Source organism: Miniopterus natalensis, chromosome 4 (genome assembly GCF_054644295.1).
Source record: "Miniopterus natalensis isolate mMinNat1 chromosome 4, mMinNat1.hap1, whole genome shotgun sequence".
Taxonomy (NCBI): domain Eukaryota; kingdom Metazoa; phylum Chordata; class Mammalia; order Chiroptera; family Miniopteridae; genus Miniopterus; species Miniopterus natalensis.
In genome coordinates, this window is record NC_142084.1 from 77,806,728 (window position 1) to 77,822,952 (window position 16,225).

The following is a 16,225-nucleotide window of genomic DNA, read 5'->3' on the forward strand; positions in this document are numbered from 1 at the left end:
ATCAACATGTAAGAACTAAGGGAATATAGTTCCATGAGGTCTTCTTGAAGATTCTACTTCAGACAAACAAATGATTAGAAAACATGAATGTAGGACTGGCAGAAAGTATGAAACAAAGAGTTGCTTATAAAACTAAGACTGAAGGGGATAAAAAGGAAAGAGTCTTGTATGGAACAGCAAGATGTGCTCACAGTGTAGATGCAGTACAAAAATCAGAGAAAGGATGGAGAATCAGGAGAACATATGCAAAAGATACTTTTTTTAAAAAATCATTTTAAAAAATATGTTTTTATTGATTTCAGAGAGAGGAAGGGAGAGGGAGAGAGAGAGATAGAAACATCAATGATGAGAGTCATTGATCGGCTCCCTCCTGCACGCCCCCAGCTGGGGATTGAGCCTGCAACCCGGGCATGTGCCCCCACCGGGAATCGAACCGCGATCTCCTGGATCCTAGGTCAATCCCAACCACTGAGCCACACCAGCCAGGCTGCAAAAAATACTCTTAAAGTGTTTTTAGTCACAAATTGGTGGTAGTATTGGCATGTTATTTTTAGACTGTTTTGTGAGCAATTTTCATTAAAGCAATTAAGTAATTATGTGATATTCTAATTTTGTTTTCTGTGTCCCTGGGAACCAGGATTTTTATGGAAGAAAGGAGAAATAGATAGCAGAAGTATTAATATTAGCTTCCTATGGCTGCTGTAACAATTACCACAATCTTAGTGGCTTAAAAACAACACAAATTTATTTTCTTATAATTCTGAAGTCAGAAGTAAAACATGAGTCTCACTGGGCTAAAACCAAGATGTCCTCAGGGCTGTGATTCTTCTGGATGCTCCAGAAAAAGAATCCATTTCATTTCCTTTTCGAGCTTCTGGAGGCAAATCTATTCCTGGGCTGGTGGTGCCCCTTCCAGCAATCACAACACTCTGACCTCTGCTTCCATCCTCACATCTCCTTTTCTGATGCCGACCCTCATGCCAACTCTTTTTTTTTTTCAGTCCTCATCATAGGATATTTTTTCCATTGCTTTTCAGAGAGAGTGGAAGGAGAGAGAGAGAAACACTGATGTGAGACAGACACATTGATTGGTTGCTTCCCGCATGTGCCTAGATTGGGAGCCTGGGATCGAGCCTGCAACTGATGTATGTGCCCTTGGTGAGAATCAAACCTGGGATCCTTCAGTCTGCAGGTCGATGCTCTAACCACTGAGCAAAACCGGCTAGGTCCTGCCAACTCTTTTTTTTTTTTTTTTTTTAATATGTCTTTATTGATTTCAGAGAGAGAGAACAGGAGAATGAAAGAGTGAGATAAAAGCATCAATGATGAGAGAGAGTCATTGATCGGCTGCCTCCTGCACGCCCCCTACTGGGGATGGAGCCCAAAATCCGGGCATGTGCCCTGACTGGGAACTGAACCTCGATCTCCTGGATCATAGTGGATGCTCAACCACTGAGCCACTGGCTGGGCCTACCAACTCTTATAAATACCTTTAGTGATATTGGGCCCACCTAGACAGTCCAGGATCACATCACCATCTCAAAATTTTTAACATAATCACATCTGCAAGTCAGTTTTGCCATGTAAGGTAACATATTCATAGGTTCCAGAGATTAGTATGTAGATATCTTTGACAGGATGTTATTCTACCTACCACCAAGAGGTTGAGTAAAAATCATGTAGTCATGAATTGAATTGGAAATATCAAAATGAACTTATAAAGCATTTTACATAACATAAAATGCACACATATATAATACATATAGTAAATATATTACTTATATATTACTTATATATTACTTATATATTTACCTATACATATATTTATAAATATATTAATTTTATCATTTATACTATTATATCATTTATACTATAATTATATTATGTTTTATTATAATACTATTATACATTATATCATATCATCATGGCATATGTCATAATCATAAATGATGTAATATTATATATATTTATATATATTCTCCCTACTTAGCTCTGCTCACTGAAAAAGTCTAGACACAATAGCAAATGAGTATTCCTAGCACCCAAACTCCTATATTTCCCATTGACAGAATCCAGAGTTTCAAGGAGTTTCTGGCTGATGCCAGTCCTGGGATAGGATATGTCCAAGATGAACCTGAAACATCTGGTCCTATGAGAGAGCAAGAAAACTATCAAAGATTACCAGAGTCACTTCTGAAAGTTCCAACCCACAAAGGTTCCCCAGCCAGGTGTGCCCAGCAGTGAGCATAAATGCAAGGGCTTGAAGCACGATGTGTTTCAGTCCATAAGCTCATAATTACTTAACAACAACAACAAAACCTAATTCATCACCTTAGGGGATGGTGGAGAATCATTCATTATTTTGAACACTGGTATATAAAGTGAAAGAAGCCAGCCCTTTTCTTGTCTTTCCTATAGGAAGTTCACTGGGTAACCACACAGGAAGTAAAGGGAAGGAAGCATCTGACAAATGAAGAATTCTACCTAATAAACAGGGAAGAAATACTGAAGGAAGGTCACTATTTTGTAACCCTCAATGGCTGCTGGCCTCATGCAAGGAGAAACAAAAAGTTTGAGCTTCCTGGCAAAAGGACACAACTCCACTCATGGACATACCAAGGAATTAAACCCGAGTCTGACCCCAGTTCAAGAACAAACCACAAATTTTCAAGGCGTAGGGAAGACAGAGCAACATACTGGACTGCATCATGAGTGTGCAATCAATGACACCCCAACTGTGGGAAACACTTCAGGGCAAATAGCCTGAGTTGTGCGTTTGATTTATCACAAGGGAAGAAAAGGGATGGAGGGGGCCTGTGGGTTAACAGAGACTGAAAAGACATAGCAGTTTCTTTTGGAATGGGCAAGACTAAACTACAGTGTCTAGAGATGCATATTCAGGTGTTAAGCTATTCAGGAATTCAAGGCAATGATTACTACACAAGTCACAACAGTGGTTACTTTGCAAAGTAAGGAGGCAGCTGTGATGGGAATATGGAGAATGGAGGGCCTTCTGAGGTAGCTGGTGATGTGTTGACCTGGGTGGGGGTTATAATTATGTTCATTTCCCAGCTGGGTTTCTCAAACTAAGCACTATTGACATTCAGGCCATATAATCCTGTTGTGAGGGGCTGTTCTGTGCACTGTAGGGTGTTTAGCATCATCCCTGACCTCCACCCATTAGATCCCTTCCCCCTCTCCATCATGACAATAAAAAATCACCCTGGTTGAGAACCTCCCTCCAGTACTCCTTAAGCTATACTTTTAGTTTATGTAGTTTCTTTTTTTTCTTCAAAGATTTTTTTTATTGATTTCCAGAGAAGGAGGAAGGGAAAGGAAGAGAGAGAAACATCAATGTGAGAGTGAGACATCAATTGGCTGCCTCTGGCATGCCTCCTACAGGGGGTCAGGGATTGAGCCTGCAACCTGGGACGTGTGCCCTGACCTGGAATCGAACAGACAACATTTTGGTGCACCAGATGACACTCAACCAACTGAGCCACACAGGCCAGGGCTTATGTGGTTTCTTGGGTTTGGCTCTATGTGTGTGCATTTTATTTTACAGTAAAAACATTTTTAAAATTCCAATGGAGTTTTCATGGGAAAACTCGACAGAATTCTGCATACGGTTTATGTGCATGAAGAAAAGACAGCGGAAATTACCCAGGAATTTTCTAAAAGGAGGAATATCAGATATTGAAATACATTCTAAAGCTACAGTAGTTAAAGTGAAGTGGCACTGGGACAACATAGAGGAATTTGGAATAAATCACTTTCCTCTGGACGGGCTCCACTGATCAGGTAAAGTCCGAGAGCTTCAGATGTGCCTTTCTGCCCGTCCTCTCCCACCAACACATTGACCTAGTCAAAGTCCTCCATATAGGGAGCTTCCTTCTCTTCCTTTACATGTGCACTTTCTTCTATTTGGAGCACCCTTCCTTTAGTGTTATCCCTCCAGGCTGCCTCACCAGACCCTCCAGGTCAGGGATTTGCCTCTCTTGTCTCCTCCCATAGACTCCAGCTCCCACCTGTCATCCCCTTACCATAAACTTTAGCTTGGAAATCTGCCTCTGCCTCTCAGCTTTGAGGTCCAGGATGGCAGGATTGTGTCCCCTTAGGGACCTACACAGTGCCAAGTACACAGAAGGTGCTCAATAATGCTAAAATAATCAGGAGAAAACCTACCTGTACAGTCACTTTAAATAATAACACATTCCAAATGGATTAAAATGTTAAATGTAATTTTAGATAATTAGTTGAACAAGCATTTATTGAGCACTTACTGTGTGTCGGGGCAACTGGATAAAGCAGTTACCTAAATAAATCAGTGTCCTTATGGTGCTCACATTAGTGGAAGAGACATGCGCAGGGAAGACAGTTCAGGAAGGTGGATGGCCAAGTGCAAAGACCCTGCCGTGGGAAAGATCCAGGGTACTGGTACCTCGCCCAAAGTGGGACCTGGGCATCAGTCCTTCCAGCTTCCATCCAAAGTATCTTCCAAACGCACAAATTTCCTCAGTGAGTCTCCGGCTCAGGGCCTTCCCACGGCTCTCTAATGTCGGGTGGATCAAACCCAAGGTCCTTAGCGGTGAGCTGGACAGCACTTGGCCGAGGCCCTCCGCGGGGCTCTCTCCCTCGGGGACCATCACTCCAGGCCCCGCCTCCCAGACCGCCCCACAGTCGCGGCGCCGGCCCACTCCGCCTTACTATTGGACAGTTCGGAGAGGGTCGGGCGTTGGTTGGCTGGAGTGACCGTCAATTAGGGTTAGGGCATTGATAACCCGTTCTCGAGCTTCGAGGGGGCGGGCTTGGGTGCAGGCTCGGCTGGGGCTGCGGCATCAGGTAAATCGCCTGCTTGTGGGGTACCGGTGCGGTTCTTGGGGGGATAAAGGGACGCCCCGGGAAGGGGCTATGAGCCTTCAGCCCCTCTGCGGGCCCAGCGCGCTGCGACGGGGCGGGCACCGTGTCCCCCGGCTGGGACCCCTCCCACACTGAGAGCCCGTAGTGGGCAGCTGGCAGAATGGGAAGCTCTGGAGTCGTGAGATCGCCCTCTACCCACCCTTCAGGAGCCAAGTGGGGGGCTTATTCGCCCCTAGCTCCCCTACCGACTCTAAGACCCTTTCCCCGCGTCCCTCCCGGACAGCTTGGGGACCCGGGTCGAGCCCTTTGCGCTGGACATGGGTGTGTGTGTGTGGGGGGGGGTGGGATACGGAAACGGTGTTGGGGGAGGGACGGACGGCCACCGGGCCGTCAGACAATGGGTAGCGGATGGAACCGCCCGGCGGCGTTTCCTGTAGGAAACGGCTCTGTCTCTGCGAGGCAGTCCTGGGGGGGACGGTGAGGGGGTGGTGGGTGCTGACCTGAGTCCCTCCCCTCACACCATCATCAGCCAACATCTGCACCTCAGGGATGTGCAAGTTCTACCCCAACGTTAGAGGGCGCCATCACCCGGGGCCTCAAGCCCGGGGGGAAAAAGTCCCCTCCCCAAGATCCGGAGCCGCACTGCCCGCACTCCTCGAATTTCATGATCACAGCACCGAGTCCCGAAATAGTCCCTGGGGCTGGAGTGGGGCGTGTGGCATCTGCTATGACGGCCTAATGAGGGGGCCTCAGGCGGAGGACCCGGGTCTAGCAGTGACAGCTCCGGCAGCCAGCGGAGGAGAGAGCAGGGCGCCTGCACGCCCCTGCTCCGATGAGGTTGCAGCCCACCGGAGCCACGGAGTGTGAGCCTGCTCCCCGCCATCAGGGACACACCGGGGACAGGCATGAGTGCAGGCTGGGAGGTCGGGGGAGGGCTCTTTCTAGAAGGCCATCAAGTGGAGTGGTCAATGCAAAAAAAAAGGGGCAAAGCTGCCAGGGTTTAAATCCTGCCTTTGCCTGTATGTGACCTTGGGCACATCACTTAATCTGTATTTCTCCATCTGTATAATGGAGGAAAGGAGAATGATAGTAACCTACTGCAGAGGGTTTAGCCAGGATTTCTTAAAAGTTAATTAATACCTACAGATTGCCTAGAATTGAAGCTGGTCCATTGAAAACGGAAAAATTATTGTTTTAATTATTATTTACCATTCTTGGAGCATCCACCCATTTCTCAGCCCAGCTTCTGAATCCAGCTGCAGCAGCTGGTTGGGGCCTCAGGGATGGCCCACAGCTGTTCTTTGAGTTCCCAGCACCTCAGATTTGGGTGTTACCAGGTCACTGGAGGAGGGGGCTGACCCCAACTGAGTCACACAGTGAGCTGTGTGTGAGGGAGGCCCAGACTTCTAATCCCCCACCTAGGCTTTTTCCATGGCCCAGCTCTTCTCTGGCCGTTTCCTAAAAACAAGTCCTGAGAGGAACTGAATGTCCTCTGTGATGGTCAGCTGTCCTGCTGGCCTACCCCTTGCAGCCAGCTGGTATAAGAGGACAGGAAACAGCTGCTTTGGGATTGGCCTTGGGGTGGGTGTGGGAGGTCAAGGAGCCAGGTTGGACAAAGGTAGGAAGTGGAAAGGTGATTAGTTTAGCACAGATGAGCAGTGGGTCAGGGAGAGCTCAGATTGGGTCTGGTAGGCAAGGGTCCCCGGAAGATAAGTAGAGCCCAATCTGAGGGTGTTTCCCATAGACAATTGACTTAATTGCTTTGTACCTCAGTTTCCCCATCTGGAAAATGTGAATACCTGCCTTGCAGGACTGCACAAGATTACATTTAATCAAGCAGGGCAGCTTGCCCTTCCCTGAAGGTTTTTCATTGTGGGCTCTTCAAAGCTCTACTTTTCACCCTGTGCTTTTTGTTGTTGTTGTTGATTTCAGAGAGAGGAAGGGAGAGGGAGAGAGATAGAAACATCAATGATGAGAGAGTCATTGACCAGCTGCCTCTTGCATGCCCCCTGCTGGGGACCGAGCCCACAACCCAGGTATGTGCCCTGATGGAGAATCAAACCAGGATCTCCTGGATCCTAGGTCGATGCTCAGCCTCTGAGCCATGCCAGCCAGACTCACCTTGTGCTTTCTGATGCCAAGTTCTGGACTCAAGATTTCTCTTTGTAAAATATCACATTATTAGATGTGTCCCAATGTCCCTTAGTTTTTTATGTCACCCCAAGTTACTCTCCCTCCAGCCTCAGGCATAGTTTCAGCTCTGACAGCCTGGGTGCTTGTGGTTTCATTACAAGCTCTTACAAGCCAAGGGCAGAGCCTTGTGGCACTCCACTAGAGACATTCCAGGGATACAGGTATCGATTGATTTGCATCCTTTGTGCATCTGGCCCACAACTCTCCATCTTTCCTATAAGGGTCTCATAAGTCACCTTGGTAAACAATTCTATTTGTTTGCACTTGTCTATGGAAAAAATTCAAGTGATTCTGTATTTTTGTTTGTTTTTTAATCTGCAGAATCTGACCAGATGAGTTCTTAATGAGCCCATGAAGGGCTTCCAATTCTTGCCTTCCTCTCCCGAAGATTCACATTCCACCCGTGACCATTAATTTCTGATTTTCCCCACGGATTGACAGAAAACTCAGCAGGTCTAGAATGACACCCATCCCCATCACCAGCTACTCTTCTTTTCTTGATCACTTTCCTTTCTTCTTTTGATGCCCTTCCTGCCTTCTGCCCAGCAGGCTGAGGCCTGGCACCTGGGTGTTCCCATTTATTCATTCCAAAGTTTCAAGGCCTCTTGAGGGAGGAGGGAGGAAAGGGCAAGGTGTGTGGGGGTGGGTTGTTGGAGAGGAGCTCTTGGTTCTGTTTACTCTCGTAGAATCCAAGCTGACCTGAGTCACAGCCAGAGGGACAGGGCCTGACTCCACCCTCACCACCACCCCCGGGGGCCTTTTTCAGGGTGTGTCTGGTGGCTACTCCAGGAAACATGGCCAAGTTTGCCCTGAATCAGAACCTGCCTGGTGAGTGTACAAAATGGGATACGTCTGTTTGCACAGATCAACACTTGGTGAACACAGCCCTGCAGTTCCCTCCTTTGCATAGCAGCCAGAGAACCCCCCCCCCCATGCTGCCCTATCACATGTGGAATATAATCTAACTTCTCATGATGGCCTAGGAGTCCCCTTCTGTCACCCTGCTCACCTCTCCTACTCCTCTTTCATCACTCTGCTCTGGACACCTTCACCTCTACTGTTACTCTAGCCCACCCCGCTCACTCCACCCCAGGACCTTTGCATGGCTGTTTTCTTTTAGGAACCTTCTGTCCCCAGCTGATTCCTCCTCATCACTCGGCCCTGACAACCACAGCCAAAGTCATGCGTCCTCCAGTTATTCGCTACTTCATCTTATTATTGCCCTAAGCACCATTTGTAATGATTGTGTTTATTTGTCTCCTACAAGAGGGCAGGGATGCTTGTCTTGTTTCATGCTGTGTCCTCAGAGCCTAGAAAATTGCTTGACAGATACTAGGAGCTCAATAAACGTGTTTGCATGACTATTTGGGTGCATATAGGCATTTGAGCCTCGGGTGTGTAATGGCAGGTGTGCAGAGCTTGGTGCAGGTGGAGCTCTGCCGGTGTGTCATGGTGGGGAGGGGACGCGCTTTGTTTACGCAGTCGTTCCGGTGTACCCCTGGCCTAACACCCTTCACGCCCCGGCAGACCTCGGAGTCTCTCGCCTGTGCCCCGGCTCGATCGGGGGCGCCCGCAGCCCGAGGTCGCCCTACGCGGTGGAGACGCCCTATGGCTTTCACTTGGACCTGGATTTTCTTAAATACGTGGAGGAGCTGGAGCGCGGCCCAGTCGCCCGCCGCCCCCCGGGCCCCCAGCCGGCACGCCGCCCCCGCGCGCCCCGGGCGGGCATCACGGGCGCGCGCAGCCCAGGGGCCTGGACATCCAGCGAGTCCCTGGCGAGTGACGACGGGGGAGCGTCCGGCGCACTCTCTCCCGGAGCGCCCTCTTGGTTCCAGCTGCCGCCGCTGTCGCCGCGTGCACCAGCCCGTAACCCGCACGTCGAGGACACGCTCTTAGAGACCAGCCGACGCCTGGAGCTGGCGCAGGCGCAGGCGCAGGCGCACGAACGCGAGCGCAGCCCGCGAGGTTCCGGCCGCAGCAGCCCCGCGCCCAATCCTGCCCCTGCCTCGCCAGGCCCGCTGCAACTGCAGCTGGTGCGTGAGCAAATGGCCGTGGCTCTGCGGCGTCTGCGCGAGCTCGAGGACCAGGCGCGTGCGCTGCCGGAGCTGCAGGAGCAGGTGCGCGTGCTGCGTGAGGAGAAAGCGAGGTTGCTGGCTGTGCGTCGGCCTGAGACCCACGTGGAGGCCGAGGCGCGCCCAGACAAGCTCTTACAGCTGCGGCGGCTCACCGAACGCCTGGCGACTTCCGAGCGCGGCGTTCGCGCCAGGGCCAGCCCCCGGGCGGACGGCCCCGACGAGGAGGCTCTGAAGCGCAGCGAGGGCGCACTCCAGGTCCTCGACGGGGCGGCAGGGACCCCCGATCGTGAGCCCCAGACGCGGGAGCCTGGAATCCAGGCCGTGCTGGGGACCCAAGATGCGGGAGCCCAGGCAGTGCCGGAGACCCGGGAGGCTAGCTTGCAGGCGGCCCCCAAGACCCTCGAGGCGGACGCGTGGGTGACAGAGGCGCTGCTGGGGCTGCCCGCGGCCGCTGAGCGCGAGCTGGAGCTGCTGCGCACCAGCCTGGAGCATCAGTACGGGGTGAGCGAGCTCCTGCGGGACCGGCTGCGAGAGTTGGAGGGGGCCCGCGAGGTTGCGGAAGAGCAGGCAGCGACCCAGTCTCAGCCGCGCGAGGCTGCCACCCAGACCCCGTGGATTTGTGTCGAGGCGGCCACGCAGACCGAGCCTCCCGTGGAGGCTCCTTCCCTGACGCAGACCCCGTCTAGATTCACAGATGGGGACAGGGCCATGGCGCCCGCGGGTGAGTCCCTACCCACCTCGCAGAGCCCGGGCTTGATGGCCACCGCACTCCGCACTCGAACTTAGTGCCCTTTTCTGATCCCTGGCAGGCATCCTCAAATCCATCATGAAGAAGAGAGACGGAGTACCTGGCGTCCAACCCAGTCCTGGACCCAAGAGCCTGCAGTTTGTTGGGGTCCCCAACGGAGAGTGAGTATTTCCCCCCTCCCCATGGCAGCATCTGAGGGAACATGGACTGGGGTTTGATTTCCAGCTCTGCCCCTCTGGCAGCGCGATCTTGGCAAGCCTGTTTCCTCATTGGGGAAATGGGGACAGCCAATCCCACCTCAGAGGACTCCAGAACGAGCCTACAGGGGAGGCTCAGCAGTCGCCTCCCAACCTGCCCCCAGGTACGAGAGCTCATCCAGTGAGGAAGACAGTGACAGCGAGGATGGTGCTGCTGAGCCCCCGAGGAGCAGCTCCTGTGGCTCCGGGGAGGACAGCGGCCAGGGATCCGACTCGGGCACCCCCGGCTCTCCCAGCGGCGGGGTCGCCCTGGAACCTGAACCGGAGGCGGAGACGGAGCCTCAGCCGGGTGTGCAGGGGAGGTGAGCAGTACCATGGACACCGGAGTGGGGATGGTAGTTCTCTTTCCAGTTTCCGCCCCGCCCTCCCCCCCCCAAATTCCTGAGCCTTTCCCGACCTCCTCGTCAGGTGCGAACTGAGCCCGCGATTAAGGGAGGCGTGTGTAGCACTGCAGCGGCAGCTGAGCCAGCCCCGTGGAGTCGCCCACGACGGCGTGAGTGCAAGGACAGTCCTTCAGAGATGGAGTCGTGGGTCCGCCAGGAACCTCCCCGGACGTCCTTAGGGAAGAGCTTGTTGCCTAGAGTTGGGGGAAGGTCCGGAGTTCTGTCCCCAAGCGCTGGGGACCTCCACCAATCTCAGGATCTCCAAAGGAATCTCCGCCTTAGGGCTGCGGTGATCTTTACCTGGTTCCCTAAAAGATCCTGCTCCAAGCACTGATCCAAGCCCCAGGCCCTCTCCACAACTCCCCAAAGACAAGCGTTGACCGCCTCCCTCCACTCCAGGTTTTCCTACAGGCTCTTCCCCAGAAGGGGAGGATCCCTGCTCCTGTGAGCCCAGGACCCACATGTATTCCTTCCACAGGGGTGTGGCCCCATGGGTCCCTATGGCCCTCCTCAGACAAGCAGTGACCTTTCTCCCCTGCCTGGATTCCCAGCCCCGCCCCTCCATGCACCCTCCCAGCCACCACGCTTGGACCCGCAGCTGATGCCTTTCCCTGTCCCGGCAGGGTGCGGCGCGCCTGGTGGCCCTGGAGTGGTTTCGAGTGTCCAGCCAGCGACGTTCGCAGGCTGAGCCCGTAGCTGGTATCTTGGGCGCTGTGGCGCGCCTAGGACCAGAGCTGCTGGCACACGTGGTGAACCTGGCGGATGGAAACGGGAACACAGCCCTGCACTACAGCGTGTCCCATGGAAACCTGGCCATCTCCAGCTTGCTGCTGGATACTGGTCAGCATGGAGGGGTGGGCAGGGTACTAGGTAACGGGGTGGGGAGCACGGAAAGGAGGCCCTGGCAAATCCCAGCTAGGAAAACCTGGAGAAGTGTGCACAGAAGAGCTGGCCAGGCAGATGTCACCACAGGACCTTCATTGGGAGTTTCAGGATCCATCATGGATGGACATGAGCTCTGTACTGACTCTTCACTCACTTTCCTGGGGGAGGGAATTGTAGGCTTTTGGATGTGTTGTCCAAAATTTAGGGAGATTATTTAATCTCACCATCTTTAGCTTCCTCAGCTATGAAATGGGACAGATCACCTCCCTACCTGGGCAGTTGTGATAACTGTAGAACAGCATCAGGCATCCAGTATGAATCTCCAAACCTGGTGCTTATCTTGTTCCCGAGCCTCCATTTCTAGCCAGCTGCCTCTCTAGTCTTGAGGGAAGATACTCACTAGTCAGGGCTGTGACTACCATCCTGGCCTGGGAGTGTACCTTGTCCTCCACCGGTTCCATTTCACACATTTCTATCACCTACCTCTTACTAGCTCATCCCCTGCCTCTGGAGCAGAAATACATCGCCCCGTGGGTTGCTGAACCCACAGACATGTACTGAGAGCCTACTAGGTACCAGGTGCAGTGTTGGGAGTAGGCCACCCACACACAGTTGCTTTCCCCAATGGACTCAGGGCAGAGGGAACAATGGGCAGTAAGCAAAACTGACTGACCTGAGTGCCCTGCTTCAGGTCCAGTAACATCTGGGGCCTGCCTTTGGGAAAACCTGTCTCACTGCAGCCAAGGCAGGTCCTGTCCCCTCCCTGAACCCAACACAGATCCATCCCATCCCTCCAGTTCTTGGTGATCAAAGGAACAGCACAGCCACTGGGGGCTGATCAGGAGGCTGGGGCTTGGTAGGAGGGGATGATGCATGAATTTGAAAGTTATTTTCTGGGCATCTCCTGCTTTAAAGGGGGCTGTGTCTGCAGCAGATGGCAAGGTAGGCATGACTGTCATTGACAAGAGACCCAAGGCTCCTTGGGCCCTTACTTCCTATTAGTCACCACCAGTATCCCCCATATCCCTATCTGCTTGCTGTCCTGTCAACCTGACCCAACCTCCCCCAGGACGCTGAGCCCACAATGAACCTGATATAGGGGCTGCTTCCTCTTTCATCTCTCCAACCTCCTGGCTTCCCAGTATCTTGATCTGCTCCTCTCCCTTCACCTTGACCTTTGCCTTACACTAGGAAGGTCACCTTGAAACTCTGATGTCACCAACTATGCCCCCTCCATAACCTCACTCCCCAATGTCTCAGCTTGCTGTCTCTCATTCCCCAACTATAACAAGCCTCAATCTTATGGGACTATTAACCATTACCCCCACCCTATCTCCTTGGACACCAGTCATAAGGGATTAGAGCCTACAATAATGACCCATCTTATTACATCTGCAAAGACCCCATTTCCAAATAAGGTCAATTTACAGTATAGTACTTCAACATATTTTTGGTGACAATCTGCAACACAGGCTTGGGACAGAGATTAGAAAGGAATGTAACTTAGGTAACAGCCTCACAAGTCATAGTGCACTATGGCAGGTATTCCAGGAGCAATGGGGATCACAGGAAGGTTTTAAGTAGACTGGGCAAAACTTTTGATCTGTGGGCTGCTGCATGGAAATGAGGGGAACTTGGACCAAGGTGTACCAGTTCTTTGGGGGAACAATGATGGTGACTTGGTGGGCAGTAGCCATGAAAATAAACATCCCTAGATGAACCCAACACTGGGAGAGGTGAACAGGTTGGGCAAGGGGCATGAGCTCTTCTCAGTCGAATGACTACCTCCTCTCCTAGGGGTCTGCAAGGTTGACTGCCAGAATCGAGCAGGCTACTCAGCCCTCATGTTGGCTGCACTCACTTCCACTGGGCACCAGGACATGGGTGTGGTCCAGAGACTCTTCCAAATGGGCAATGTCAATGCCAAGGCCAGCCAGGTGCGTGGACCCTCCCTGGCTCCTGAAGAGGTCACTTCCACTTTAGGAGCCAACCCTGTCTTTGACCTCCCTTTCCCTAAAACCCACCCAGCTGTCTTCTTCCCCACTCCTCAGACAGGGCAGACAGCCCTCATGCTGGCCATCAGCCATGGCCGACAGGACATGGTAGCAGCCCTGCTGGCATGTGGGGCAGATGTCAATGTGCAAGATGTGGATGGGGCCACAGCCCTGATGTTTGCCAGTGAGTATGGGCACCTGGAAACCGTCAAGTTGCTGCTGGCCCAGCCAGGCTGTGATCCCGCCCTCCTGGATAATGTGAGCAACTGTGGGGCTGGTTGAGTAGGCAGGGTACCTGTGCCTTGGTTCAGGGACCTAACTGTTCATGTTTTTCTTCAGGAGGGCACCAGTGCCTTGGCCATGGCCCTGGAGGCTGAACAGGATGAGGTGGCTGCTCTGCTGCACGCGCACCTGAGCTCGGGCCAGCCTGGTCCCCTGGTGAGTGTAGCTCCAGTCCCAAGCAACAAAACTTTATAGCTGCACACTGGGGGAGGCTACCAAGAGTGTTCTAGAAAGCTCTCCCTTCCCACTACCCCAGGGGAGCAGTAGGGTGGGGAACCAGGGTCTGAATCTCCTATGTGGCTAGGAAGCTTCCTCCATTTCATAGGTCATGAGCCTGAGATCTGCAGAGGGAAAGTGACCTATGATCAGAGACCTGTTAGAGCTTCTATTCCAATGAACTTGTTATTGCCCCCAAGGAGGCTCATAGCAAAGGAATCAGACACCCTTTGGAGTTAGGCCTGGTGGGGAAAGAGGATACAGGGTCCCTGCAAGTAAGAGCTTCAGAACTGGAGACTGGATGAGTTTGCCAGCAGCAGGCAGGGAACACTCAGTTTTTCTCCAAGGGGGAGAGAGTTAATACTCAAAGCATTTGAATAATTAAACTCAATCAGTTTGTCCATCCTGCTCTTTCCTGTAGAGCTATGGGAAAGGAGGCATGGAGGTCAAGCACCTCTTCCAGGTCAGATGGGGCAAAGGCAGGATTCAAATCCAGGCAGCCTGCCATTACTGTGAAGGAATTCTTCCTTAGACAAGACCTCCACTAGTTTAAGCATACTTGAGTCTGAGGGAGCTAAAACCCAGTGTTCTGCCCACAAAAGATGATCTCCCCCACCTTTTTCACCAGCCACCCCCTGACTCCCCCACGGCCATGCCTGATCCAAGAGGAAGCAGTGACAATGGAGAGGATCCCCAGTCTCAATGAGTGGCCTCCAACAATGGACTTGGATGTGGGGGTGAAGAGATCTTTCCCTCCCCCATCTCAACTGGGGCCAAGGTCCGTTGTCCAGTTGCTAAACCTGGACCGACCTTCTTCCTTAATAAAACATTCCTAGCTAAATTTGTATCTTGCTACCTGGCCTTCAGCCTTCATGGCTCAGTGGTTGAGTGTCTACCCATAAACCAAGAAGTCACTGGTTTGATTCCCAGTCAGAGCACATACCCAGGTTATGGGCTCCATCCCCAGTGGGGGACTGCAGGAGGCAGCCAATCAATGACTCTCATCACTGATACTTCTATCTCCCTCTCCCTTCCTCTCTCTGAAATCAATAAAAACATTTAAAAGTAAATAAATTTGTTTTAGAAGCACAGAGAGACACACGGTTACTTCTCCTCAAAAAGAAAAGTGCCTTGTTGGGGTAGAATACTGCCGCCCCCCCCCCCCCCCCCCAGGTTTCCAGAATGCAAAGGGGTCACTGACTACTTGGATGCCCCACCGAAAGGTATTATAGGCCTAGTGACCCCAGACAAAAACCTGGATTTACACAAACGCTTTATTCAGAACATCTTCCCCATGGGTCACGTGGTCCACCCAGGCAGCCAGGACCCTGTAAACAGACCCAAGCATGAGATGCTGACAGGCCTCCCAGCAACTGGCAAACTCCCTCCCCAGCCTTGCAGCCCGTTTCTACACCTCCACTCTCCTCCAAGAGCCCCTCATCTGTGGGCTTGCCCAAGCCTCTCTACCACCAGCCAAGAGTCTAAGAGATGCCGGCTCTCAGTTCTCTCATTCCGGTACTGTACTCACCAGACACAAATTCAGCGCAGCCTCCGAGCCTCTCGCTCTGACTCCAATAGCGTGAGCACGTCGCCCTCGCGTACGGGGCCTTTCACGTTGCGGATGATGGAGCGGCTCGTGTCGTCCATGAACTCCACGCGCACCTACGGGGCAGACAGGGGGGGCAGGGAAAGAAGTGTGGGCTAGCCACGGATAGGCACCGGATCTGGATTATAGAAGGTGTGAAGCGCCGGCCAAGGCATACTTAGAAAGGGGACTGAGGCTCGTTCGCAGATAGGGCTGGGCCGGGAGAAAAGCCGAAAAGGGCGGAGACATGGCGAACAAAGCTCTGGAACGCCAGAAGCAGCCACCAGGAAGGAAAACTGCAGCTCTGGGCCCGTTGGAGACGGGTGCATACTCAGTAGGGCGTGAAGCCACACAGTGGTCGTTGGGACCGGCTGAGACAAGAAAAAGAGGTCCATCGGAACTCAGACCCGGCTGGTAGGGCCTTGGTGAGGGTTCGGACCCTCAGGAACCCTGGGATAAAGGGTTCTCGGATTCCAAGAGGCATAGTTCAGACCCCGGGGCGTCCCCATCCGCTTACCTGTGTGCACTGTCCCTGGGAACCGGTCCTGCCCAGCACCTTGGTGACCTGGCGGAAAGAAGCTGGGGTCAGAAGTGGCCCGGCCGGTTCCCCCTACCCCTCCTGCCTCACTTCGGCAACCAACACCGCAACCCCTCTCACCCTGGCTAGCTTGATGGGCTGCACACGACTCGTGTCCATGATGGCGGCAACTGTAGAGTGGAAAGGAGTCACGTGCTTTGGGAAGATCC

At 52.5% G+C, this 16,225-nt stretch overlaps 2 protein-coding genes across 3 annotated transcripts; one reads left to right on the forward strand and one right to left on the reverse strand.

Moving 5' to 3' along the window:
* Nucleotides 1–449: 449 nt before the first annotated feature.
* On the reverse strand, nucleotides 450–16,197 carry RPS28 (ribosomal protein S28). 2 transcript variants are annotated; one of them, XM_087816871.1, is made up of 4 exons: nucleotides 16,137–16,197; nucleotides 15,996–16,043; nucleotides 15,422–15,555; nucleotides 450–1,029 (listed from the first exon to the last, which is right to left on the reverse strand). In XM_087816871.1, exons 1-3 carry the CDS (start codon nucleotides 16,173–16,175, stop codon nucleotides 15,433–15,435), a joined length of 210 nt encoding a protein of 69 aa, XP_087672997.1. In that variant the 5' UTR covers nucleotides 16,176–16,197; the 3' UTR covers nucleotides 450–1,029; nucleotides 15,422–15,432. The 2 variants fall into 2 exon arrangements, with proteins under 2 accessions (XP_087672997.1, XP_016058932.1); XM_016203446.2 differs by lacking the exon at nucleotides 450–1,029 and adding an exon at nucleotides 14,952–15,221.
* KANK3 (KN motif and ankyrin repeat domains 3) lies at nucleotides 7,334–14,751 on the forward strand. Its single transcript, XM_087816872.1, has 11 exons — nucleotides 7,334–7,506; nucleotides 7,740–7,881; nucleotides 8,581–9,849; nucleotides 9,938–10,037; nucleotides 10,238–10,435; nucleotides 10,542–10,626; nucleotides 11,140–11,356; nucleotides 13,199–13,338; nucleotides 13,453–13,653; nucleotides 13,735–13,833; nucleotides 14,522–14,751. The coding sequence occupies exons 2-11, from the start codon at nucleotides 7,848–7,850 to the stop codon at nucleotides 14,597–14,599; spliced, it is 2,421 nt and encodes an 806-aa protein (XP_087672998.1). The 5' UTR covers nucleotides 7,334–7,506; nucleotides 7,740–7,847; the 3' UTR covers nucleotides 14,600–14,751.
* Nucleotides 16,198–16,225: the final 28 nt, after the last annotated feature.

What these genes read in the sequence shown, in the direction of transcription:
- RPS28 (XM_087816871.1), bottom strand. Translation starts at nt 16,175, where the DNA reads ATGGACACGAGTCGTGTGCAGCCCATCAAGCTAGCCAGG. An exon ending in AGCCCATCAAGCTAGCCAGG is followed by an intron (nt 16,044 to 16,136) that starts GTGAGAGGGGTT and finishes TCTTTCCGCCAG; the next exon opens with GTCACCAAGGTGCTGGGCAG. An exon ending in CCCAGGGACAGTGCACACAG is followed by an intron (nt 15,556 to 15,995) that starts GTAAGCGGATGG and finishes TCTGCCCCGTAG; the next exon opens with GTGCGCGTGGAGTTCATGGA.
- KANK3 (XM_087816872.1), top strand. Translation starts at nt 7,848, where the DNA reads ATGGCCAAGTTTGCCCTGAATCAGAACCTGCCTG. An exon ending in CAGCCGGGTGTGCAGGGGAG is followed by an intron (nt 10,436 to 10,541) that starts GTGAGCAGTACC and finishes CCTCCTCGTCAG; the next exon opens with GTGCGAACTGAGCCCGCGAT. An exon ending in ATCCCGCCCTCCTGGATAAT is followed by an intron (nt 13,654 to 13,734) that starts GTGAGCAACTGT and finishes GTTTTTCTTCAG; the next exon opens with GAGGGCACCAGTGCCTTGGC.